At 42.8% G+C, this 25,747-nt stretch overlaps 1 protein-coding gene across 1 annotated transcript; it reads right to left on the reverse strand.

The window, feature by feature from the left end:
* Nucleotides 1–3,325: 3,325 nt before the first annotated feature.
* LOC122157262 (glycerol-3-phosphate acyltransferase 3) lies at nucleotides 3,326–20,841 on the reverse strand. The gene is made up of 12 exons (XM_042812791.1): nucleotides 20,671–20,841; nucleotides 13,801–13,873; nucleotides 9,672–9,942; nucleotides 9,126–9,200; nucleotides 8,554–8,643; nucleotides 8,248–8,341; nucleotides 7,734–7,849; nucleotides 6,501–6,556; nucleotides 5,979–6,064; nucleotides 5,585–5,713; nucleotides 4,983–5,062; nucleotides 3,326–4,446 (listed from the first exon to the last, which is right to left on the reverse strand). Exons 1-12 carry the CDS (start codon nucleotides 20,812–20,814, stop codon nucleotides 4,320–4,322), a joined length of 1,341 nt encoding a protein of 446 aa, XP_042668725.1. The 5' UTR covers nucleotides 20,815–20,841; the 3' UTR covers nucleotides 3,326–4,319.
* Between the last annotated feature and the right edge of the window lie 4,906 nt (nucleotides 20,842–25,747).

Consider the following 25,747-nt stretch of genomic DNA (forward strand, 5'->3'; position numbering starts at 1 on the left):
CTACTTTAGCACTAGTACTGACAGAATCTTAGATTATCCAGCTATTACATCACATCCAGCACCCTTCAAAAAGAAAAGTCAGGAACTAGCAACCTACTACTAGGGTGTTAAAACTAACACCTTGAGCAAGGTTTCATAGTTGACTTCTGTCTTCATCTTAGTTAAAAAACCTTAATGCATTTTCTGGCTCCTCCCTTAAATACCTCAGTACTGCTTAAAATCAGTTCCATTCCTCAAGCAAGAATTTGCAGTCTCAGTAAATCCTGGGGTGTACAACTCTTGAGAAGCACTAAGCAAAACAAAGAAGAGCAGGAATGCATTACCACATTTGCCCTCTTAGCGTTCATAGCCATCTACATTTATATCACCTATACGTCAGAAGCTTTTATCAATCTTTCAAGTAGTGGAAAGGACACAAGGAAAGTTTAAAACATAGTTTTGGTATTGGCTCAGGCTCTTGTTTTGAGGATTTTCAATGGTCTCCTTCACATCAACCATGCATTTTCTGTGACAGCCTGCATTTATTTAATGTTTGTTGCATACGATCAAAGAGAAGCCAAGTGGAGGCAGAGCAACCTAAACACAACACAAACAACAGAACCCTTTGCAACACCTGCTGTGCACATACCAAAAATAGCAGCTAGATCTGAGAAACACAATAACTGGCATATCAGTTTGATTTTAACAGCATCTTTGAAAATGATTGTCTATGCCTTTGTCCAAAGCCAGAGAAGAACATCCATGTTTTGCCACAGTTTGAAAGAAGAAATCCATTTCTGTAACTTGGTCTTCATACAAGTTGCAAGAAAAAAAAAGAAAATGAGGTCTTAAATTAGAATTAATGCTCTTAGCTCTGAGCGCTAGGAACTAAATCTTAATTTCAAACTGTGGATTTCTTGAGCTGCCTCTACTGATCCAAACCATTTCAGCATTTCCCAGACCTGTCAGGAAAAAAAAACAAACAAAAAAAAAAAACATTGTACAAAAAGCTTTCTGAAAATATAAGAAAGAAATGAGAGCAGCTTAACCCCGGCACTGAGCCAGGTGGCATCTTCTATTCATTGTCCCAGTGCTAGTACCATTTGGGTTTACACTGCTGCTCAAAACAAATAGTATCCTGAAATTAAGAGACTCATTTCCATACCACTCCAAGAATATCTATCTCCTTCCTAATTCATTACAGTCCAGAACCATCTATTAGCAGTCACTGTTGCTGACATAGCTGGCATTGAATATATTAAAAAAAAAAAAAAAAAAACACAGAAACCCACATTTGCAGAGAGTGGTAGTAGTCTAGGAACACGACACAAAAAACTATTAAATCTTGCCCAGATGGAGTCAAAGACCAAACAAGATAGTATCTAGCATAAAGAAAGGAGGTGAGTATATGGAGGTTTCTTAAACACTATCAGCTCGTTCATTCACCTACTTCTGCAAGCATGCTGCAATTACAAAGTGATCAAGGAATGCTCTTTCTCACAGCCATACAGATGTATGTTCTTATTCAGTTGCTGTAATGCATACTGCTAATCTGTACTATTTGTTTGCTCCAAAGTAAGAAGGAAATGGTTTGTTTACCACTTTGCCCAGTAGCAGTTACCTGTGAGGCTCTGAAACTCAACTTTATAACACAACAGTTGATCCCATTTGGCTTGCTAGATATGATTGAAATATCATTTTGTTATATTTCTTATTAGCTTTTGATTCAGCAATGGCTTTCCTTTTAAAAGCCAGTTTTGCCTTAAGCAAGAACCAAATCAATCTTTGCTGCTTTCCCCAAATCTCAGAATCCCATGGCTGCAAATACTTGCATTTAACATGGCATCACCATGAGATTTCATTATCCACTATAGTTTGACTGCCAGCTATCAAATCCAGAAGCAGGAAATTGAGACATATCAGCCCACAAGTTGATTATGATGACGGTCTTATGAATCCTGCATTTACACCTTCATCTAATGCTACTTATTCCATCTACTGAAGAATGTAATACTGCATACATTTTAAGTTCTCTCTATATACACACTTTTATAGGAGGTAGAACATTTAAAATGCATCTATTTTGCATGCCTGTGCAATGTTCTATGTGATGGAAACTATAGCAATAACAGCAGGGTGGCAAAGTCTTCGGCTACACCAAATGAGCACAAGCCCAAACACAGCAACTGTGAACACAGAAAAGAAAGAAAAAAAGCTTCTTACCTTTTGAGGGCCCCAGGTAGGCAGGGATCTCCAGCAAAATACCCTCGCCTCCACTGCCAACCCTTAAATGAGGTCTGGGAAGGGGTGAATCCTTACCCCACCCCTTCTGATCATTCAGCTACATTGCACGCACCTGAGTTCCACAGGGCTGGCCCTGCCTTCCCACCAGGTGCTCAGTCACTGGTTCAAGCTGTGACTTAGCATTTCTGCTACAGTGTGTACGTGTACGTTTGTGCATGTATATACACCTGTGCACGTTATTTAAAAGTTCTCCTTTCAGAAGGCTTCCTACTGACAATACAAGCTAGAAATACAGCTCAGAGAAAACATCCAGAAATTATGATAACCACATTCATTAACCCAAAGTTTGTGCAAGTTCATCTTAACCGGACTAATATAATAGTTCAAAATGGAACTAGGTTCAAATAAGGGAAAAGCCTTTGCTTGCATCTCACTTTTGTTACTTCTCTAACCTTCTCCATACAGATAGTTTGCTCTTATAAAGGTCTGTAATGCTAAACCTGAAAGTATTTATAAGTATGGTTTCTGATGTCTTCTTCTAAGGTCACATACCTCAAACAGGTTTCATGATTAGTTGTACAAAACAAACAAAAATATGACTGTGCCTATGTAATGCTCAGACATTTATGTCTGTGTAAATTCATGTACCTAGAGATAATGGAAAATGTACCAGGAATGCTTATTTGTAAGACTATGTTGGAACAGTTTCAAATGTGATTTTCAGTTCTAGTACAGTGACTTTTTCTACTCTGTCTTATATTCAAAGTCTCTTTGCTACAGGAAAAGACATACAAAGTCAACTCACGGTTTGTTACAAATTTACAAACTCATTTTTTTTTCCAGTTAATTACCTTAATTACCTGAGTCTCCCTGACTTGACTTCAAGTTCAGCCTGCATGATGTCTCCTACTCTAGACAGCAGAAACACTACGCTAGTTTAAAGAGGAAAAAAAAAAAAAAGGAAAAAGGTTAGAAAACAGGTAAGTGAGAGCTCAGCAATAACTGGTTCTTTATGTTACAGTGACTTAAGTTTTCATGTTACCAGGAAGTAAAACTGTTTTGCATACTCATAGAAAAGAACATAAATGCCACACAACACTCATTAGAAATATAGAATTTATTAACTCTTTACATTAAGACAGCAACATATTGCAACTTCGAGTGTGCCACTTTATCATAGACGACTTACAGATCCTCTGTACAGCTTACAGCTGCAGCTATTGCTAGCCCAGAAATGTTTTACTGAATTGGAGTGGCTCTTTAAATCTTTCAGTCATTAGCAGCAATTTTTGCAGAAGGGTAGTCCTGAAAATCCACTTCACGAAAACACATCTGTCAAAGCCCATGGTATCCAGCTGCATAATGAATCTTTATAGTTTGTAGTCTAAAGAAACCAACTTCGACAGCAGCAGTGGGCAGGGAGATTGAGGACTTGCCCCTTCCCTTCAGAAACAGTTTTCAATAAAGGCAATTCCATGTCATAAGGCCACCAAATTCCTCACTATCTTTGAACTGCACTTTTGACAAGGCAAACTCTTTTCCTATCCTTTGAGTTCTGCAGTCCTTACTCCCTTTTCCCCTTGCACATCCAGGTGCAAGCTAACAAAAGCAGTCAATATTACAGTTCTGATATCATCCTAAAATATTTAAGAAACCCACAACTAGAAAAGTCTGAGCAACAGAAAAAGAAAATTGTTTAAAGCTTCCAAGAACCACAAACAAGAATTATCTGCACAACCAGTGCCCTGACATTACTCTGTGTATTTCCCTTTATTCTTACAAGCTCAGAAGAAAGGCAGTAGTTTTGTTTTGTTTTTTAACCCCTTCTTTTAACTCTTTGCATGTTCTGCAGGAGAATACAAGGACTTACAGTGCCTTATTGCACAAAAATTCAGAGGAACAAGGAAGTGAAAAGAGATAAGGAGACACTGCTGTTAGCAGGCTCTGCACCAGCCACACAGAGAATATGCATACGCAAAAGGGATTTTGTTGCTTTGTTTTTGTGTTAATTAAAAAAAAAAAAAAAAAAAAAAAAAAAGAAAAACACTATTCCTGCTAAGGCTGGTTGCACAATACTTGTTTTTAAGAACCACCTTTCAGTCTGACTCTGTTCCTGCAGACAGACTTCTTTGTGATCCATTTCTCACTAACATCTTGCTGTAGTTTTTCTGTTGTTCTTCCTTGAAACTATCTTTGACTTTTGCTCGTTTCAGACCTCCATCCCTGCAGAGAAAGAGCAAAGAGTAAGCCATCATGTTTGCTGTTGAGTTTTTTTTGTTTTAAATACGCTATCATCAAACTACACGTCACATCAACTGATGCGAGTCAACTCTAGTCTTAACAGCCAACATCTTAGAGATTTTTCTGAACTTCTACACCCAGTTTTAATAGTTTTTTTTTCTTTGTTTCTCTAAACAGTACGTACTTTAAGCCTTAATGCACATGTTGTCCGACTGTAGAGCTCATTTATTAAAGCAGTCTGATCCAGTGCTGACAACAGGCTCCAACTAGGATACAAGTCTTTGCCCATCTGAGGGGCTTTTCCTATGGCCAGATGGCCTCATAGCTGAATCAGTTCACCCATTTTCCATAGATTTTTTTATTCTTATACACGTGTATGACTGTTACATTTACTCCCTTGTATTCTCCCAGGTAAAATAAAGTTAGATGCGTTTCTCAATCAAAAAACATTTAACAACTAACAGAAGCCTACAAGTTCAAGCAGTCCATACAGTCTTACTAATGATGCAGTCACTTACCAGGGAAGTTCAGTCAGTCCCCCTTGGCGAGCAATGGCTGACCTTACTCGGTTGGCAAACTGAACAGCGTCTTCTCCATCCTTTGAGTGTTTTAAGTTGAATCAAAACAGAGAGAAGTAAATTCAACCTGACCTCCATCACCATCATCTGCTCCATCATTAACTGTGTACCAAGTAATCCCACCCTCCTCATGCCAACATAACCTGAGGTTTCCATGAGATAAACATTTAGCTCATTTTTCTCCAGAATATTGAAGTTAAGGGAACTTGTGCTCCAAAAGCATGGATTAATAGAGAGGATAAGGTTTTAAGCTACAAATGTACCATTAACTGCAGCTTGCATTAGTAGCAACACTATCATATACAGCAGTATATTTACCACTATTCTTTGCATCTTTAGTACAGCAATGGTAGTATCAAGCTGCATTCTACATTCAGCAGAGATTCTCCCAGTATTTCAATACATCTGGAAAAGCTAAGTCTAATCATTTATTAAACTAACCACCAATAAAAGCCCTGCATAAAACAGATTTGGAGACATGGAGTGGACAGGGGTTTTGGAGAAGAGTGCAAAGAGACACTTGCAAACAGTGATGATCTTACCTTTCTAACCATTGGTGGCATGTACCACACGTGGCAAACAATGGCCCAGCTGGTCATTATTCTCAGCAGGTAGCTGACAATGTTGTGTTTGCTGCTGTTCCAGAACGCGTCTCCAAACTGAGGATCATACTGCAAGGGATCACAGGAAAAATAAAAATGAAAATACTCTTTCCCTCACAAATCACCACAGTTTGTCTTAAGCACAAGGTGGGTGCTTTCAGCCACAGGCCAGGCACATTCCAGTCACTTGCAAGCCAGGAATCAACCACAGCAAGTGGCCAGTTGTCACTGCTACTGCGCTTTTCATTAGCAGCTCTGAGACAGCTTCCCATCACCCTGACAAAAACAGCCCCCAAATCATTTTCAAGTTGAGCAGCCAGACACTTCCTCATACCTTGATTGCAACAGGATAGATTGTCCCTCCTATTTCAAAGCTGCCCTTCTTGAACATCATCACGGATGTATTGTTTATACAGGTGCCTGTGCAGAAGATAAAGTTAGTATTTCACAAAGCCTAGCACATTTCAGTAGCAACAGCAAGGAGAAGTAAAGGCAGGCCCTTATGGGGAAGTTAAGCACCTCTCCACACTCGCTTTTCTTCCTTCTCTTGTGATTGATTTGCTGAATAAAGCCACGGCGTGTGTGAGACAAAAAAGTCAAGGCTAAGGTTAGATCAGTAGCACTGCGAATAAACATTCATGGGGCAAAATAAACTGTCTTCTCATTCTTTGGCCAGGACACCCAACAAGCAGGGCAGTATTGCATTGCCTTAGGGTAATTTTACATGAAAGATGAATAAAATAAGAAAGCTAACCCAGAGGTGAGAATTCATTTGGGCACCACAAATCACAAGAAAAGAACAGACATGAACGTATGCTCAACAGAGGGAAAAAAAAAGAACAGTTCAACTTCTTACCTTCTGGGAAAATTAAGATTGGAAGCTTGTTCTTATCTGCCACATGTTCCCTGAGTCTGTGGAAGCAAAAGGTAAAGTTAAAACAGCTGTCCTTCCACATTTCTTTCCCCAGGCAGATGCATCAGATTACCAAACACACTGTAAGAAACCAAAACTGTTTAATGGACACAAATCTGTACTTTCCATACTTTTGCAACAAATCTGAAACACTGTACAATGAGTCCTTCATTACCACATACAAATTGTTCCAATTAGTTTTACACTGAAGCAACTGTATGAACTGTATGAAGCCTGTATGTTACTTTATAAATGGTTGTCAGGAAAGCCAAGCAACCTATGCCATTAGGTCATGCCAATTAACTCCAAACAAACTCAGTTTACAAGTGGCTTACAGCAGGAAAAAACCTGCCGCACTTGTTGGAAGATCTTTTTCAGCCAGATACTTCCCCACACACTCCACCTCCACATCAGCAAGCAAAGACTATCATGTCTAACACCTCCCTTCTTGAATTAAGCCTAGACAGATCCTGTTATAGAAAGTCCACTTTATATGCAGAATTCAAGTCAATTTAATTTAGATATAAATATTGTGACTTTAACAGCAAAGTAGCTGTTAGGATGATAATTTCCCAGATCTGATATTCTGTGGTTGTCTCTTGCAGTTCAGATCTTACTAGAACCTTTGTACCTGAACCGTTTCATTCTTTCTTTCAAGACTCTTTCAGAGTCTTCTCTGTGACTCAGGAGCCATTCATTTTGACCACTGTACCAAAGCCCACTCAAACAAGCTCTTTCAGGTCATTCTGAATAAACCTGATCAGTGGACACCATCTCTTCAACCCACTACAAGAACAACACTCTGTTTCATGCCAGCTTACAGTAAGTTGCAATAACAGTTTACTAGCGTCCCTATGATTGGGGTTTATAATCAGCAGTGCCCATGTGGAAAAAAGGCAACTGCACATGCCAAAAGATGACACTTCTGCAAATCAACCTTTTGAACTTTCAGGATCTTCAGGTCATACAATTTCCCCATTTCCTACTGCAACCTCACTGCCTGTTTGCACTTCTGTCTTTCCACAAGCGTGTCTCCTGATATGGGTCTCTTCAAAGCTTACTTCATAAATCGGGATCTTCAATTGTAGAATGACTGTTCAGAGGTGGTCTTTCAATCACTAGAATGTACCAGAGTCACACGAGTAGCACAATTCCCCATTCCAGCTCACACCTCACCTTTTTGTCACTAGATGGCGGTCTTTAATTTCCGAGCGCTCAAACCAGACATGAGGACAGGCCTTCACGGTGGCTCTTTGAATAACTCCCATCAATCCACCGTGAACCTGGCCAACCTGCAGGCCCAGTGAAACACATCAGCAAACAAGACCTCCTGAAAAGAACAGTTTTCTCTCTTGCATCCCAGCAGATTAGGTCATACTGTAAATCACATCTCAGGATTGAGTAGTGTGCACAGAAGTTATTAAAGCACATTCACTTGAAAGGATCTACAAGCACGCAAGAAAGCCTCTGAAGTATTTCAAACAGAGCCTGAATTGACATTCCCAGAGCAATTTCATCAACATGAAACTTGAAGTCAGGCTTCAACATACTTTATGTTTTTCCCCAGTGACTCATGCTCAAGGTAACCTTATCCACCAATTTTGAAAGCTAAAAAAATACTGAACTCGTGAACCATTATGTCAATCTTTCCTTTTTCCATCTTTCCTCTCTGCCATCAGTCTCCTCATACCATTGCATAGCATCCATCGTTGGTCAGAATGATCGCATCTATCGGTGATGTGTGGTTAGCAACGCAAATGCCTCCTTTCTGAGGTTTGTTCTCCCTGCAATTACACAACTAGTCGTTAGACTACTAGTGCACTCAGCACCACAACTCTGTAAAGCCATCAGTTAAATCATCACCTAGCATGACATAAACCTGTGGTTCAGGAACAAACTGCCCACCCCTCCACACACCTCCCCCAGTTCCTAATAGAATACTCATAAACAAAGGAACATAAACACAGTTTTACAGCCGTAACATTAGCTTGCTCACTTGTTATGGTAATGGATAGTTCCAGACAGAGCTCTCACAAGGATCCGGGAGCATGTGAGGTGCACCACTTCACTCAGATAGTTTTTCAGACTGAAAGAGAAGATACAGGCATCTGGGGCATGCTGGAAAGCAGCTAGACACATGGGATAAGTTCTTTACCCTACTCAACATAACATAGGGCTAAAAGATTTTCCTGGCACTGTGGTGTAGGACTAATCCCAGGTCTACCACCCACTACACCTATGCCAAGAGGCACATCATGTCCTTGGTCTCATTTACCTAAGCAAGACACTTGTGCTGGGATTTAAAAAACAGTCTTTTTTTTTTTTTTTTTCTCCTTTTAGTACTCTAGGTGAGTATTTCTCATGGCAGCAAGAAGGGCCCCATCGAAGCACTAGCCTCAGTGCCAAACATGGCAAGCAGCCACCCTCAGCAAGGCAGCATTTTTGTGGGTAGAGCAGACTATCAGTAGTCCACAACGTGTAAAACCTGTTCAGTCTCAACCTTCAGTACTTTGGACTGATGCAAGGCTACGTAATTGGCAGTTTGATCCTCACACAGACAGCACTCACCTGCTGTTTGGAAACTGTCCTATCACTGTTGTCCCCACAATCATTGAGGTAATCCCAATGGCAGCGAGAGTAAACCTACAGAGAAACAGACATAAAAGCCAAGTAAATTCAATTTATATCAGTATCACATTGCAACAGAAAAGGAACTCCAGTGTTCAATTATCCTGCAGATCCTTTGCACAGTCAGTTAATTCCCTGATACACAATGCTCAAAACCAAACTAGCTAAGGCAGCAGCATCAGATGCCCTGACGCATGTAGTGTGCAAGTTTGACATTGATATTTAGAGGACTGCACAGTTTACATTCACATTTTCAATATAAGCGACTTAGGGAAAGCATTCCACGAAGAGATGATCAATAGACCTCACGTACTGTCCTCAGTGCACAAGATAAATGCTCTGAATGGCTTCTTAGCAACTCAGAGGAGAGTTTAAGCCACTTGATCTTCTGTATATGCCAATTTTGACTTAGTCTGAAAAAAAACGGGGAGGAGCACATTTATGTGATCCCTGAGCAACAAAAACCCTCTGCAGCCGCAAGCTTACCGGAGTGGCAGAAGGAAGCAGTACCGCACTATAACCCCAATGACCCACACAACAGTAAGCCTCAGGCTGACGTAGTGGAAGTTGACGTTAGTCCTTGTGAGGAGATTCCAGGAGACCAGCTCTTCAGAGGAAAACCTCTGAGTGACTTCATCTTCCACAATGGCCTCAAACCCCTTTCTGCAGAAATAGAATATGTCGGAGAATTGGAACTCCATTCGATGTAGACCCGCAATTTCTTTCTCCATAGGTGTTTCATTTCTTTCAATGATACCTTAAGGAAGAAAAGGGTAACCATATGAAGAACCAAATCTATAAATTGAACAGTCACCCTCCAGAACTCTGCTTTGGTTTAGGATACAAATCTACTGTCAGAGCTGGACTTTTTTTTTTTTAAAGCTCACTGTTTGATAAACATTCACTTGCTATATGAGCTTTTAAAGACAAGTCATGTAAGCTAAATATAAAGATCAAGTAGCTGCTTTCTGGACTGGCTCAAGTAATTGATGACTGAAGAAATCCAGAATAGCATTTAACCAGAACAACCATCCCCTCAGACACTCAACTGCATGACAGAGGTCCAAGTTCAGGTAACCACTTTGTCAGATGCCCTCTGATGAACTGCGTATCTGCTGTGTCTCAAGGTTGAGACACACGGGGAAGGAGGAAGCATCCAGCTGTTTCAAATTACAAAAGCATTTCTCACAAGTACACACCCTGCAGGGCTTAACTTCCCCTGAATTCCCAAAAAAGCCTTGCCATCCAGAGATACATTACATACAATAGTCACATTACAACTGATGTGGGAATTCTTTGTACTGCACTGTATCACACATACGTGTGAACACAAGGAGCTCCAAGGAATGCCTCAGAAGCCTCCAATGTAAATACTGAAAAAAGCACCCAAGAAAGACATCACACTGCAAACTCCTAGCACCTTCACACCTGAATTTTGCAGCCACAGCTTGCTATTTCATCAAGAACAGCACATTTTCCTTTTGCTAGCCTATAAATATAAGGAAATAAATATGGCACACCCAAACATGCACATTTCCCTCAGAATCTGAATTATACAAAGCACCACATTCAGCGGCACGGATTACTTCTGTGTAGTGTTCTAAGCACAGATCGGAGCTTTATTTCACATTCCTTCTTTTTCAGGCAGTCCCTTAGAAGTGTCAGGGGGCCCGACCTCCACACTGCAGGCCAGACAGCCCAGCCTCTCGCTCCACTCAGCTGCTGGGGTGGAAGAGAAGTCACAGCCAACAAGTGGGCCAGTGAGACTCCAGCACCCAGCGCACCAGCAACATTCCATGAACTGCTTCCCAGAACCCAGAAAGCTCAGCCAAGCAGCTGCCTTCCCAGCTTGGGCTTCTCAGCTCAAACTGCCATGAGCACTGACACAAGGCTCAAGTTGAACACACTGCTGGCACACCACAGCTGTAACCTTTCCTTACCAGCTGCACTGTCATCGTCACACCCCTGTGCACAGGCTGCCTTTGGGACAAGGTATTACAAGCAGGACCTGAAGGTATTAGGATCACAACTAAGCACATGCTACTTAAGTGATATACTTAGCCCTCTGGTTACCAGAAGATAGTATTTAACAGCCTTTAATCCCTTGGCCGTAGGCAGAGCTCAGATTGCCAGAGGTAGCTGAAAGACAGCTTTAGGTAGGAGTACAGCAAAGATCTTTCTCAACAACACACCATAGCTACGGCATTAGTCAGCATGGCAACACGAGCCCTGAGCTTCTCAGCTCTCACACACTGGTTAGCTAGCTAATTATGCAAGCCTCAAACTTCTCACTATCTGCTACTTACATTACTTGCATATGTCTTCTAGTGAATGTCACATAAGTGACTTTAACAGTGCTTCAGTGTTTTCATACCCATCAACTTGAAGAGGAGTGCTTTTTGACCAGCCTGCACTTACACTGACAGCTCAGAGCTGGCTCCCCAGCTGCTCTGAGATCCAGATCTAGCCTCTAAGTACCTGCTCAGCCAAGAGCTCAAATACTGGGACCAGCACAGAAGCACACTGTCCTTTAAACATTAAACACAAGGAAACAGTCCCAGATGATTCCTCACATAGCAAGAACCAGCTAACATGTTTCTTGGGACTACTCCTCACACACATGGGTCTGACTGCTATTTTTGCTAACAGGTATGAAATACACAGGATTTTGGTACTGCAGAGAAAGGCAGTGTCTGCTCAGTCACCTTCTCACATTTACATCAAGAGACCAGGTGAGATTAGTATTTAAGGTATTTGAGTAAGCACATCGCTCCTCTGCAATGAAAAAAACTAGTCTTTGTATGTGCAACATTCCCTTTTTTCCTGACCCATCTCCCACTGAGCACTGGGTTGTTAGAACAGACAGGAGAGGTACTGCACATTCCCCTCGTGTCAGCCAGCACTGAACACACACATGCATACACACGTGCAGACCACCACCTTTACCCCATTTTAATCAGCTACGCAACAATTCATTATCAGCAGAAATTTCTCCTCCCTCAGTAAATATTGCATAATGCAACCAGGCCTCTGCCTCCTCGCATTCTGACACCTCAGCAAATGCCAATACAGGATTGATAGACCTTCACCCACCCCAGTCCCAAGTAGTCTCACCCACATACAGGAACCTAATCATAAGTCAGTCCCTACAAGAGTAGTGCAGAGAAAGCAGTTTGGTGTGAGAGCACAGATATCCTCCATGCTTCCCACACCTTCTCAAAGAAGTAGATCAGAACAACATGCACTGTTTAAGTCTTCTCTCTCTAAAGCTTTCCTCTCTTTTCTAGGAAAAAAAAACCTATGTGCCTCCACAATCAAACTTACAGGAAGGACAGTGCTCTCTCTGACTCTGCAATTAGAGCAGCACAGTCACATCCTCCACACTCTCAGTGACCCAAGGTATGATGGGACTCATCACCCTTAAACGAAGGATGAGTCTCACTCCCTGTATCACTGACTCCGTGGAGCATAAGGTAGCTGATGAAACACACCTTTTTGACCCCCAAATAATCTTCAAAACACACACGACACAGAAAAAATAAGTTTTTCTCCAGCCACGACAGAAATTGTTAGAAGACCAATTTTGACATGCACTAAGAACTGCTGTGCAGTACCTCCAGATTACTGTTACAGCTGCCAACTGGTAGCTGAGTCTGCTACCATCAAAGCCTGTTTCAGGCCTGCCATAAAGACAGCACAATAACCAGTGTTTCCAGTATTGGTAAGGATGCTCCTTTGCAGATGAAACGCAATTAATCAGCTCTGCAGCTCAATCCCCATTATTGTATCACAGTCACATCAGCTAACTGGTAGAATCAGATAATAATTCACTTGTATGCTAAAGGGCAAACTCCTGCTTCCAGCTCCGCTGCCAAACAAAGAGAGAGACAGAGAAAACACTGACACTAAAGCAGTCAAGAAAGCAGAGCAAATCCATGGTGACACAAAGGCAGTTGGTACCAGGACCAGAGCTACACTCACTGCATACACAGTTCCCAGATCCTCTTGTGGCCAACAGTGACCTAGCACAAGCTACCATGATACATGCACAGTATGGGATAAGAAACAGTTGTTTTTTTAAACACCACCACATTATTTCAAACTTGGGCTAAAGAAAGAAATATGAAGCAACTATTCAGCTGTCTTAACAAAAGAGAGCAGCAAGAAGCTTACCTGTAAATTAACTAAGTCAAGGGACCAACTCTTAACACCAGCACACTAAGAGAAAAAGTATAACAGCACACATATCCATAGACCTCCAATAGCACAGAGCTTGTGGAACACAGTCCACTATGTGGTCAGATCTACTAAGATATTACTAAATGCACCCTGATGCTCCCAAGATAGAGTTGGCAAACAGCTTTGCAGGCTGTAATCTAAGCGCTGCTTTCAAGACAAAAGCACGTTCATATTGCAACTCATGTTTTCCCTCTGCAGGAACAGTGAACGTGCCAGTAGCATTGCAAAATTAAGACACACAGTAAGTAAATGGCCATCCCACTCCTCTATTATTTCTCTTTCTTGAGCTCACACATACTTTCTCATTTGAAAAGGGCTCGGTCTGCCTACTCCAACATGTTAGTCTTAACAATATGATCTTACTCCAAGTCCTTACCATTAGCAGCAGGAATCTTCAGCATCTGTGGCTGTGGCTTTTTGACACCTTTTTCAATCCGTATAGTGGCCCACTGTTGAAAAGAAAGAATACATTAATTTCCCAGTGTAGTAATCACTTAAGAAAGAAGTGTCCTGCAAAGCAACACTGTAATTTTCAGTCTCTTCACCAGATAATAATCACTGGTATTCCTAAAACCATATATATACTACCCCTCTGAAGGAATACTGTTGAATATGTCTAATAACAAAAACCATGCAGGTACAGTCAGCTGTTTCTGACTCTGCTTGCCAGTCTTCAGAGAAGCAACACAGAGCCTGTCATTTCAGGCACAGAGCCACCACAAGCCTCCGTCACTGGGCAGCTCCTGGAGCTGAGCAGCACAACAACCCTGATGAGCACATAGCACAATGCAACTCATTCTACCAATGCTATTTCACTACAAAAAGATCAAACTATAAAAATAAGGTCCTCAGTGGATTAAGTCCAACTGAGGCCTGAACAAGCCAGCTCACCAGGGTTGTTTTTTACTACACAGTTTGGGAAAAGGAGGCTGAAAGATGGGAGGAAGCAACCCTTGCTCCCCTGGCCACAGGGAGTACACTGAAGCTTCTCAGCACCTCCACCTGCCCACAAACATGAGGTAGAACCTCCCTGGCATCATGAAACATCTTCTCACTCGCAGCTCTGGCAAGGCTGTAGCTAGTTTACATTATTCTTGGGCTTTCTTGACCTTCAGCTCTGTCAGCTCTGCGCAGCACCATGCAACAGCCCTTCTGCCTACTTCAGGTTTCATTTTTATCAGGTTGACCACAGCAAACCCTTGGCTGCCCTGGAGCCTGCCCATCACCTTGGAGCAGATCTTCTGCCATGGGTCCACTCCTTCACACAGCTACTTTGCCATCGGATGGAAAGTCCAGCTGAAGAGGACTGGCTTAGTAGCTCACTCTGAAGGAGGTAACTGTTTTAGTTCCTTCCCCCTGAGACCTTACCTTATTCATAGAAAGTTATTACGGTAAATGCTTTCAAAAAAACACTGATCTAGCAGCTTCTGTGGAAAAATATGGATCTTCTGCTGTTCAGACCTTCGCAGCTCCAGCATCAAAGTCGTGTTGGTTCACAGCACAGAAACAGGCTGTGTTAATCTATGCAGAAAAGACTCGAAGCAAGGTGGGACAGATGGAAGTCACAGGACATCGTTTGGGTGATGTATTTGATCCAGCCCAAAGCTAAACCATGCTGTTTTCTCCTTTTCCATTCAACACAGCTGTGGGGCACTGGGGATTTAGGTCCACCCTGAAGGCATTACCTCCAGCACTTAAGCTCTCATGACCAGCACTGACAGAACTGCTTCCTATATCCCATCTCACTGTATCAAGTCCTCCTCAAATAAGTCTTCAAAACCTCGCGCCGGCCCACTTTTGCTTTGCACAACCAGGGAAAGAGCTTCTCTGGAGCTTAGAAAAAATATGCAACTCTCTTCTGAATATTCTCATTACAGAAATCCTGTGGTTACAAGCTCAGCTCACATCCAAAGAAAGTTTCAGCCCAACCAAGCACAAGGCAGCAACAACTTGAAGATGCAGGCTATTGAGACATAGTTGTGCAATACTCTGAAATTTGCAATATGCCAATATATAGCAATATCCTCTGACACTTAGCAAAGCAAGTAATGGACTTTTCCCCAAAGCACATAGAGACCACAGACTCACGTAAGCCCACCAACCAACCTTCTACCACCTTCTCAGAATACATTTGTGTTTCCCACTCAGTCTGATAGTCCACTTCTTCATCTAACTTAGGCAAGCTGCAGTCCCCCAAAAGAGAACTTGAAGGGCAAAGGAAAAGATCAGAGAGGACTGTTCTTTTTGCCCTTTGCTTTCCCAGCAGATGGGCACAGGGCCACAGCCCAGCACCATTACAGATGTTGCACAGAGCATTTCCAGGGACTGCTGCCTTGCACTCCATCAGGGGAGAGAGCTGAGGCAACTTCACTTTCACTGCCAGCTCTCCCAGGAGACTGAAGCACACTTCAGAAAGCCATCCAGCCACCACATTAGGCCATCTTCCCTTCTTGTTCCTTTCTCACACATGAGACTTTGGGCACTTATCAGGGCACAACTCTACCAGCTGCTACTGCAAACTAGTTTTAAATCCTATTAGCTCTTTCTCCCATGTCTGTCAAACTTCCAAAGACCAGGCACGTGCCAAGCAGCATGACTTGATTCTAACTCAAGTTTACCTAATGTAATCATGCCACTTATCCTTAGGCACTTGAAATAAATTGCTGGCTTTGACAGCACCTCTAACTTTGATCAAGTGAGAAGCTTGTTTATATCCAACTTGGAAAACAAGAAGCACCTCATGCAGCTATGTGAGTCATTTTCCTTCCTCCTTGCCAGCTGGTGATGTGCACCATCCATTGCGACTTCAGCTGCTTGCTACCCTAATGCTCAGCTTCACACCACAAAGAGCTTTCACTACATAATCTGATTCATCTCACAGAGAGGAAAATACCGTGTCTGCGTACTGCAGATCAAAAAGCATCCTGAAAGTCAAGTACAGGCTCAGTTTTCTTAAGCAGATGACCAAAAAGCCACGTGGCAGGTTTCATGGATGTACTGCAGTAACACTGACATGAGTGCAGGTGCTGAGCAGGCAGCCTGAGGCACCAGGTGCAGACCTAAGCCTTCTCCAGGGACGCCAGAGCAGATTTTGGGAAGAAGCATAAAACACCAGATTCTTCAACACTAAAAGTAAGTCGTGCATCCTGTGCTACTCATTGAACTAGTATGTAAAACTAGAAATCAGCAGTGACAAAGCATGCAAACACCACAGATCCAACTCGGTAACGTTGCTATTTGCGCTGCTCAGAGCTAAGTAGCTTTCATGCTTTAGTCACACACACAAGTCTGAAGATACCATGCTACATCTCGCCAGATAAGAATAGCCTATCAACCTTCCCTTGAGAACATCCCCACCTCATCCTGATAGGAAAGGCTTTTAAGTTTCCAACCCCTGAAAAACTCCCCCACGCACCAACAGCCTATATAAGATAGTTAAGAGACCTGTACGGGTTATGCAGTACTCAAGAAAGGTCCAGTTAGACTTCAGACGCAAAATAATAATAATAAAATAAAATTGCAGAAGATTTTCAAAGCCAACACATTTACAAGCAGATACAATGTACAAAGTCAAATGCAACACATGGTTTCATGAAAGCAAACAGAAAAGATCATTTGTGAGAATGGATCAAGTCAGTTCAGAATACAATGTGCATTTCCCCTATTACCCTAGTAAATTGAGCTTTTCCTGTTTATCATCTTGAAATATCATCTCTGATTTAGGAGCCGTATTCAGTGATTATTGAAAAGAGAGATTACCAAACTACAGAAGCAGACTGAAATCTTAAGTCATAACGGTGTTGGAATCACTGCTGATTTATTTAACGAGGCTGGCAGGTCCTGCTCAGCACAAAAGCTGCCGTGCTAGTTTAGGTGATCACTCCTTCCTGGAGACCTTCCAAACCTCAAGAGCAACAGAGATTTCAGAGCACCTCCCATGCAATGGGAGGCAGGGAAATCTGTGTAAATGAAAACAGCAATGCAAGAAAAGGAGCAATCATTTCAGAGGGGGGTGAAAAGTTCTCTGGTTATCCATGTTATCTTTTCCTCACCCTCATAAGATGTCTTTGCCATTGCCTCCAAACAGGACAACTTGTTCTAGCTTTACAGGAAAGAAGAAGGGGGATATACAACAGAAATGCTAAGCTGCTAATGCCAGCTCCATGCATTATAACTTGAAGGCAAGACGTGGCTACAGCTGCTGCTCTTTGTGAACAGCATTTACTAATCAACAGCATCAGAAACACTGGTGCTCATTTGCAATGAAGTTGGGAGCATTTCAGGTCAGTGTTGTTGACCAGAAAGATGTTGAATTAATTATTGATGCAACCCCAGCAGAGGGTAACCCCAGCTCTAGCAACCTTACCTGCATACAAGCAGTCTTCATTATAAAATCTGTTGAAACCACCATAAGAACCTGAACAGGACCGGGGCAGCTGAGGAACTTAATTAACACAGCCAAGGAATTTAAGATTATGTAGTAGATGTGCTAAAACACTTTTCCAAAAGCTTTTTCTGGCCTGTCAGCACGACTGCATCATCCCCATCAGACTCATCTTCAAGAGCTGCTTTCCATTAACTTCTGCCCCTTCAGAGCCATCCTCTCAACTCAGAGTTCTCCACCCAACAACTCACAAACAACACCAACTACAGAGATACAAAGACCTTCAACAACGCTGTTAGACACCACTAATCAGCAAAGCTTGATTAAAGAAGTCAACGAATTCAACATGAATCAGCAGAAATCCCACAGTGATTCACAGATTTACAGGCTATGTATTTCGCCTTTTCTTTCCTCACCCTTACACTTAGCACCACATGCCATAGCTCCTAATCCCAAATGGCTTAGCGAGCAAAGCTGATGCCTGGAGAATGGGGGAAGGAACACATCCCATCCCACGTGGCAAGGACCTACTGTTTGATCAATGGCACAAAGACATCCTTGTTGCCCCAAGGTATATTCTCAACATTAGGTCCTTTCAGGTTGTACAAGTGATCTCTAAAGCAAGCACCTTCACTTCATAGGTGCTAAATACTGTTACACCCTCCTCAGTGAAAGCGCTTTCCCTGCCTGGCAGCATTATAAATTATTAGAAATTGCTTCTGTTACAAGGGGCCACAGTTACATCACAAGTATTATTATCACACTCTGGGAGAAAAAAAAAAAAACAAGTCAAAAAATGCTTTCTCTGCTAGTCAAAAACCTCAGAGATGGAAAACTTTGATGGAGGGGAGTATATGATTGAGACCAGGAAAGAAAGATGCACAAAATTAAAAATTGGAAGCAACCTGGGAGTGTTTAAAACCAACAAAGAGAGCTGTCTTGCTGTGACAGATCACAGGAGGCAGTCTCTGTCGTTTCAACAATAAAAAAGATTTCTGTGGCGAGTGATTCCCCAAGCATCAACACAGCAGGGCAGCATCAGCCTAAAGTATTCTTCATAGAAGTCAGCAGCTGCCAGACAAGCTTTTGTAGCAATTACCCAACATTTGAACTACACACACATGCTAACACTGTGCCAGAGATTGTTCTTATCACACTGGAAGGGAAGCCACAGGCAGAAGTTTCCTCTCAATTTGGAAGAGCAGTTTAGAAGCAAGTTAATATTCTGGAAAAAATACAGCAGGGGAAGAAGATTTTCTGATAACAAGTAGGCAACCAGCACTACTGCAATATAAGAATAGCTTGTCATGGTCCTCCTCTATTTTCACCTTCTCATATAGAGAAAAAAATACATGTTTATGTACCTTATATAAAGCTGGTCATCCCTAGTACAATACTCTGGGTTCAATCAATGCAGCCCAACAGAAGTACATCCTCAACACTGCTGTCTGTACATGCTTAGAATAATGTTCCTTGCTAAGACAGCTCAGCATGGAGAAAAAGTCATTGTGCACCAACTGATCTCCCTTGTCAGTATTATCAGTACACCAGAGCACAAGAACACTTTTGTTCTTTAAAGGAGCCTTTACTCTCCCTTTCCCTGGGCCCTGCCTGAAGCATGGGAAATAAGTATCGCCCCTTCTGAATCAAGTGTAAACAGATCTACAAGCAGACAAAAATACTATCTCAAGCCCAGCACCCTTCTCATCTTACTCCACACCACAGACTCACGTTTGTCTGCCACATTACGCACCAGTGGGGATTAACAGACACACTGCACACTTCAGACTCTCCTTTTACTTGGTACCCAGACTCCAGTGCCCAAGATGGTGGAGCTGGCCTATCGTAACAAATTAGCTCGAATAACGCACATACATTACCTGACAGTACAAGCTATGCAGAAATTCAGTACCACAATCACCATGCCCTTCCAGTGAGCCAAGAGAGGACCACACACCAAAGCAGAGCCAAAGTAGAGTAACCCAATAAACAGCAATAGTTCCTTCAATCCAGCCCAAAGAGACAACAGATGCTGTAGATATGCAAATTGCTTTACAGGCCCAAGATTCCACCATCATCCTGGCAAAGATGAGGGGTTGGCTTGGAGATCCGAGGCTGGAACTGAAGAGGAAGCTGTCAAGAAAGCCACTGCAAGGAGTCTCACTTGTCCGAGACTGCAGCATCCTATGACTCAACACAGCCACTACTCAGCAGGAAGCCCACAGACTGAATTCAACAGCCAAGGAAGTTTCAGGCAGCACAGCTGCACAAGGCCAACAGCTCCATATTCACCACGTTCCTCTGCTAACGTTATTTCTGTCACAGAGAAGTCAGATGTGACAATACCTACCTCCAGGGGCTCCTGGAGGCACTACCTGGAACTGGCTCTGTGACAAGCTGCTAAGCAAGGTCTATCTGTGAGCCAAGGGGACATTTCTCAACAACAGGCCAGCTGTGAGATGTTCTCCACATGCATGCATTCTGTAGGAGAGAACGATCCATGCCTCAAGTTCACCTTGTTTCCTCTAAGCAGGACGAGTCTGTCTGCTCAGAAAATGAAGCAGAGCCCAACACGGCCGGCTCCTCACCTCAGAACCCTTCCCCAGCTTGGGAACGGCTACTCCGCACCCTACACCAGAACAAATCAGTCTCAGGCCCCCCAGAAAGCACTTGAAGCACGCTCACTCGCACCAAAAGCCTTAAAACGTACCCACGGCAGACACACCCGAGAGCTATCGCTGAAGAACGGGACGAACCGAGGCGGCACCCACGGCACAGCCACAGGCCGTACCCAGCCCGCCGTGGCGGCCCCGCGCCCCCCGCCCGCGCACCACGGCCGTGAAGGACGTGCGGGCCGCCTACCTCCAGCGTCTTCACCAGCACCCACATGTAGGCCTCGGAGATGCCCAGCGAGACACCCAGCGCCGAGGGCAGCACGATGAGGGCGAGCACCAGCGAGAGCCACGCCGTGCCCAGCGACACCGCCAGCGAGCCCAGCTCCTCCATGGCGGCGAGCGAGCGCCCGCCGGCACCTCCGACACCACCACAGTCCCCGCGAGCGCGGGCGCGGGCGCCGCCGCCCTAAGGCCATGCGGCCCGCCCCGCGGCCCGCCCATCTCGCTGCCGCCTCGGCGCGGTGTGCTGGAAAGGTGCGGGACGAACCGGGCGTTCCGTGTTATTTAGGCACTTTGTCTGCAGGGGGCGCGCGGCGAGGGAACGCGCGACAGCGTTGCTTCCTTGGCGGTCGGAGGCGAGAGGGCGTGGGGTCGCAGGATCACGAGGGTCAGAAGGGACTGCTGGAGGTTCCCAGCCCAACCCCCCGCTGGAGCAGATCCCTGCAGCGGGTCGCACAGGAAAGGACCAGGCGGGTTCTGAGTATCTCCACAGACGGAGATTCCATGACCGCAGTGTTCAGTGCTCTGTCACCCTCTTTCATCTGGGGAGGACTTGTCCTCTTTGGGTTCAGTGGGCGTTCTCTTGTCCAAAGCCCCTTGTGTCTACAGAGGGCTCACTGATCTCCATCCCCAGTTTGATAACTTGTTTGGGCTGATCTGCCTGTTTCACCGAGCTGTTGCTTGCCATTTATTGGAACTCATCTGCTCCTTTTTCTCGATCTTTTTCCTCCATCTCACCCCTGTTGTTACGCATCCCCATGTAGCATCCAACAATTTGTCAATTGATCTGGCATCCCTTTCTTCTGCTTTTGCAATTTCTTTCTAATATCTGAATTTGATTGTCCCACAAACAACGTGACAAAGGTGAATGCATGAGATTCTTTTTCAAGATCCGGATCTGCCCGTTTCCTAGCTGTTTAGCATAACCTTTCATAGAACGCAGACGGAGTTTCATCTTTGCCTTGCACCACCTGGCACAGTTTTGGTCTTACAGCCTTTACTCGAAATAGAATTAACCTTTGATATTCAGTTATTAAACACCTCTGTGCTTGATTGTTAAGGCCCGATCCAAGGCTGATGGCTGGAAAATGTTTATCTGAACTTCCTGCTTGGGTATCTTGAGGTTGAATTTTCTCAGCTTTCCCTCTAGCTTTAGCTAAGGCTGTTCTCTGTTCCTCATAAGAGGATGAAATGCCCAAAATTACCTGCAGATCCTGCCAATTGGGATCATGATTCTCAATTATAGTTTCTAACAATTTTCCCACGTTTTCTGGGTCTTCTCTATATTCTCCTGCCATTTCCTTCCAAATCTTTAAGTCCTGTGTAGAGAAGGGGACTTTGAGGAATACAGAAGTGCCTTCCATTCCAACCACTTGCCTTAAGGGAGCTTGTATTACATCACCCCCTCCTCCTCTGCAAGTTATCCTTGCTATTGTACTGAAATGATCAATCTCTCCTTCACTGTCTATTTGACTGCTCATATCCTCCCCCCCCCGCCTCATTTATACTTTTGGAGGCCACAAACAATTCCACATCCTCTTCCTCCTTTGTTATCTCCTTAAATTTCTGACACTCTTTACCAATACTGCACCTGAAGAACATTGCTTTGGCAATTTTACTCTATGCCATTCCAGTGTTGAAACATTTGCATCCTTCATCAACAGTCTGCATTCCTTCTGACTTTTATAATCATTTCTCAATGTGAAAAATATATCCATACACGATACCACATCCCATTTTCTGGCCCTTCTATCAAAAAACATTAGTTGTAAAATAGTATTATCACTAATAGTTCATTCCTTGATCTCCTGAAGTATGCACTGGCCACCATCAATTACATACAATATTAATTTTTCTCACGAAACAGATATCCTCCAAACATTCCCCAGTGTCCCAAAATGTAACCCAGTGCCAATGCCTCAGGTATTCCTTCTACCAAGTCACAGGGACCTCCCTTTATTATTTTCAACAAATAGTATGCCAAAACTGAGCTCTTCACAATAATTTCTTAAACAATATAAAAGAAGTATAAAAACAAAACGAAGTTGTCATACTTCTGTCATCACTGTAGTAATGCGTGAAGACTATACACAGAAGTGATTTCCTGCAACTGAAATACCTTAAAATACCTTTTTACAATGTCTCTGGGACAAGCATTAGCCAATTATTCACCACTTCCTGGGAAGCAAAAGAGGAATCCCTGGAAAATAACATTGTTGTTCCCATTTTGCATTGATTGTTTCTTTGTTCCAAGGAAACAGAGAAGGTATATCCTGAACTAGATGTATTTCTGCTGTCATGCAACATTCCTCTTCTAACGTTGGCAATTATCTGAGCATCAGCTATCAAAATAAATTGGAAAGAAATAATGATTATCCTAAGAATACATACGTTCTTTCCCATACCTGTATCACCTGGAACCAGATGAGTTGCTTGTGCTCAAAGCCAGAAAGCAACTGGGTGCTATTTCATAATATATACCTGCTAGCGCTACATTTAAAATTTGCATTCTCTTTTTTTTTTTTTTACCATCAGGAAGCCAAACAAGGCCTTTATTCTTCATCCATGAATTTTCATTGCAGATGCAAATGGAGAAGGCCAAGGGAGGTGGTTTGTTTGTTTATTCAGGGACCTGAAATCTCTCTTCTAAGGACAGATGGAGAAAAGTAGCAACAGTGTAATCTGTCTAGCTCTTCAGGTCAATAATATAGACACACTCGTGCAACGTGAGGGTTTCTTTTATTAGCTGACAGAACCGTGAAAATTGAAAATAATGGATGATTTTGATCGAGCCTGTGCACTTGTTAGCCAATGTTCTAGTAAAACAAAAAGGCTGAAGTCAGTATAGGGTATTAGTTATAGGTCTAATTTAATCAGGGTATAGGTCTAATTTGGTACCACACCAAATTCCAGAGTTAGAGGGCTGAGATCCATCCATGCCCCTGAAACATCACAGGAAAATTCTGGAGGCCTCTTCTAACATTCTTTCTGAGGAATCAAAGTGCCACTTTTCTACTTTAACAGGATGGCTGTTCTACCTACCCCTGTTCTGGATGGCATTGGACATAGCCGGACACCTGCAGACTCCATGAACAAGCAGTAGGGAACAAACAGCTTCCACTATTTGTTTCTTACAGCATGGGAAGATCACTATTTTGATTCCTGCTGTCACATAAGCATAATGGGGCAAAAATGCTGTTGAAAAAAAATACTAATGGGCACCAGTTTCAGGTGCCCAAACCGAGGCAAGACTGAACGAGTAAACAGAACCTACTGCATCCAGGTTTCCCTATACCATTGAATGAATATTTCACAATGATATTAACATTAAACTGCAGAAAAAAAATCAATTTTCACAGTGAGCTGCGCAAAGAACCTTTTTCTCTGCCTGGGAGAGCGTGGAAGAAATGTGTCTGGTGATCTGACATCCTCCTCTTAGTGACAAAGCTGCCAACTCCTGGAGTGAACATGTTCAAGTGCTTTCTTTCAATTTATCTTGCATTCCCATCAAAGGACAGCTAGCTGCTTCCTGCAAAAACTGTTGACTTACTTAAAGCAGAAATAAATTACCGTCCTTGCCAAGTGGCCTTTGCCTTGTAAAAAAAAAAAAAAAATACAGCTGTTATAAAGCACTGATCATTTATCTACTGATAAATTAGTTTAAAATTAATTCCATCATTTCATTTTGTCTGCTCTGTACTCCATGAGAACACACAGTTCTACTGCCCCACTCCAAGCAGTGAGCCTGCTTTCTTCTTTCAGGCAGCGGGACCCTACTTTAACACGGGTATGGCAGCATTGTTCCATCAGTGCCTCAGAGAGAGGCACTCATGTTAACAATTTTCCATGGCTTCATTTTCTGAAGGCCTATTTTATGTGCAAAGACTACATACTTTCTAATGTAACATCATCCAGGAGAAAGTGCAAACCACGAGAAAGAAAAATCCTGTGAAGATATATCAGCATTGTTAAAACTCAGAAGAAAACTTTTCGTATACCCTCATACTTTGACTTATTTCATGAAGTGTAAGACATGCAAAGAAGTGCAGAAGTAGAAATTAAATGCTCCAAATTTATCTAAACCAGATGCTCCGAATGAATCCAAAAACTGCAGAGCCTTTTAATTTTTTTGGCTGCACTTACTTTATCCTACTTGATTACCAGTCCCTGTAGAGTTTGTCTCTGTGAAGTGTAACTGCAAATTGGTTTCCAGGATCAGGGAAATGCTATTGAAGTGTCTGGACAGCATCATTTCCATCAGCACTGCTAAGTTATTGTACTTACTATTGGCTGCTGGTGGGTCAGATCTAATAAGAAGTATCTTTTTGTTTGTCTCCTGTCACTAGAACTGGCAGCTTCAGAATATCAAACGGTAAGTTTCTGTATTCTATTGGAAATAAATATGGTACTTATCCATGCTACCTTCTATCTCCTACCACTCTGCTATTCTGCAATGGCAGGTAGCCATTAAACCACTTGGGAATTCGGCTCTCTTTCATTTGTCTTATGACTGCAGGCAGGTCACAATTTCTTTCCACCACTTTATTTGCTATAACTCACTGTAAAAATGGATATGCTGTATACACAAAACAGTCAGATAGTTTCAGCTTCAGTTTGTATCCTAGAACCTACTGGAATTTTATCCTCTGCCATGCTGCTGTGCTAATCCTTGTTGCACAGAAACTACAGATAAGCTTTGGAGGCAGCCTTGCTTTTACATAGCTTTTATGCCTAGCAGCCCATATTCACGAGCTGCAGCGAATTGTGTGCAGGCTCCAGGAAGGATCGAGGCGCAGGAGCACTGTGCACTTCATCAGCTCAGCACTGAGGTGTATCCCGCCTCAATCAATTTAAATTCCATAAATCAGAGATTATGGTTGCTAGGAGTTCAGTGATACAGTTACAATTATAAACCTTTAAAAATCCTAAATCTAGCTTTTTGTTACAAAGTATGGGTAAATCTGGGTACCCCAAAATAGTGTTAACAGAAGCTAGCAGAAACAAAGCTGATTCTTGCTGAAATAGCCAGTGTGGAATGGATTGCA

This window comes from Centrocercus urophasianus, unplaced genomic scaffold (assembly GCF_019232065.1).
Source record: "Centrocercus urophasianus isolate 14NV4802_14NV808 unplaced genomic scaffold, USGS_Curo_1.0 seq_13, whole genome shotgun sequence".
Lineage (NCBI taxonomy): Eukaryota > Metazoa > Chordata > Aves > Galliformes > Phasianidae > Centrocercus > Centrocercus urophasianus.

Bases quoted from the DNA above. Each gene is read 5' to 3' on its own strand.
- LOC122157262 (XM_042812791.1), bottom strand. From the start codon at position 20,814: ATGGAGGAGCTGGGCTCGCTGGCGGTGTCGCTGGGCACGGCGTGGCTC. The intron at 9,201-9,671 runs GTAAGCTTGCGG...GTTTCTCTGTAG, and splicing joins TGCTTCCTTCTGCCACTCCG to GTTTACTCTCGCTGCCATTG. The intron at 5,714-5,978 runs GTATGAGGAAGT...GATCCCTTGCAG, and splicing joins TCTATCCTGTTGCAATCAAG to TATGATCCTCAGTTTGGAGA.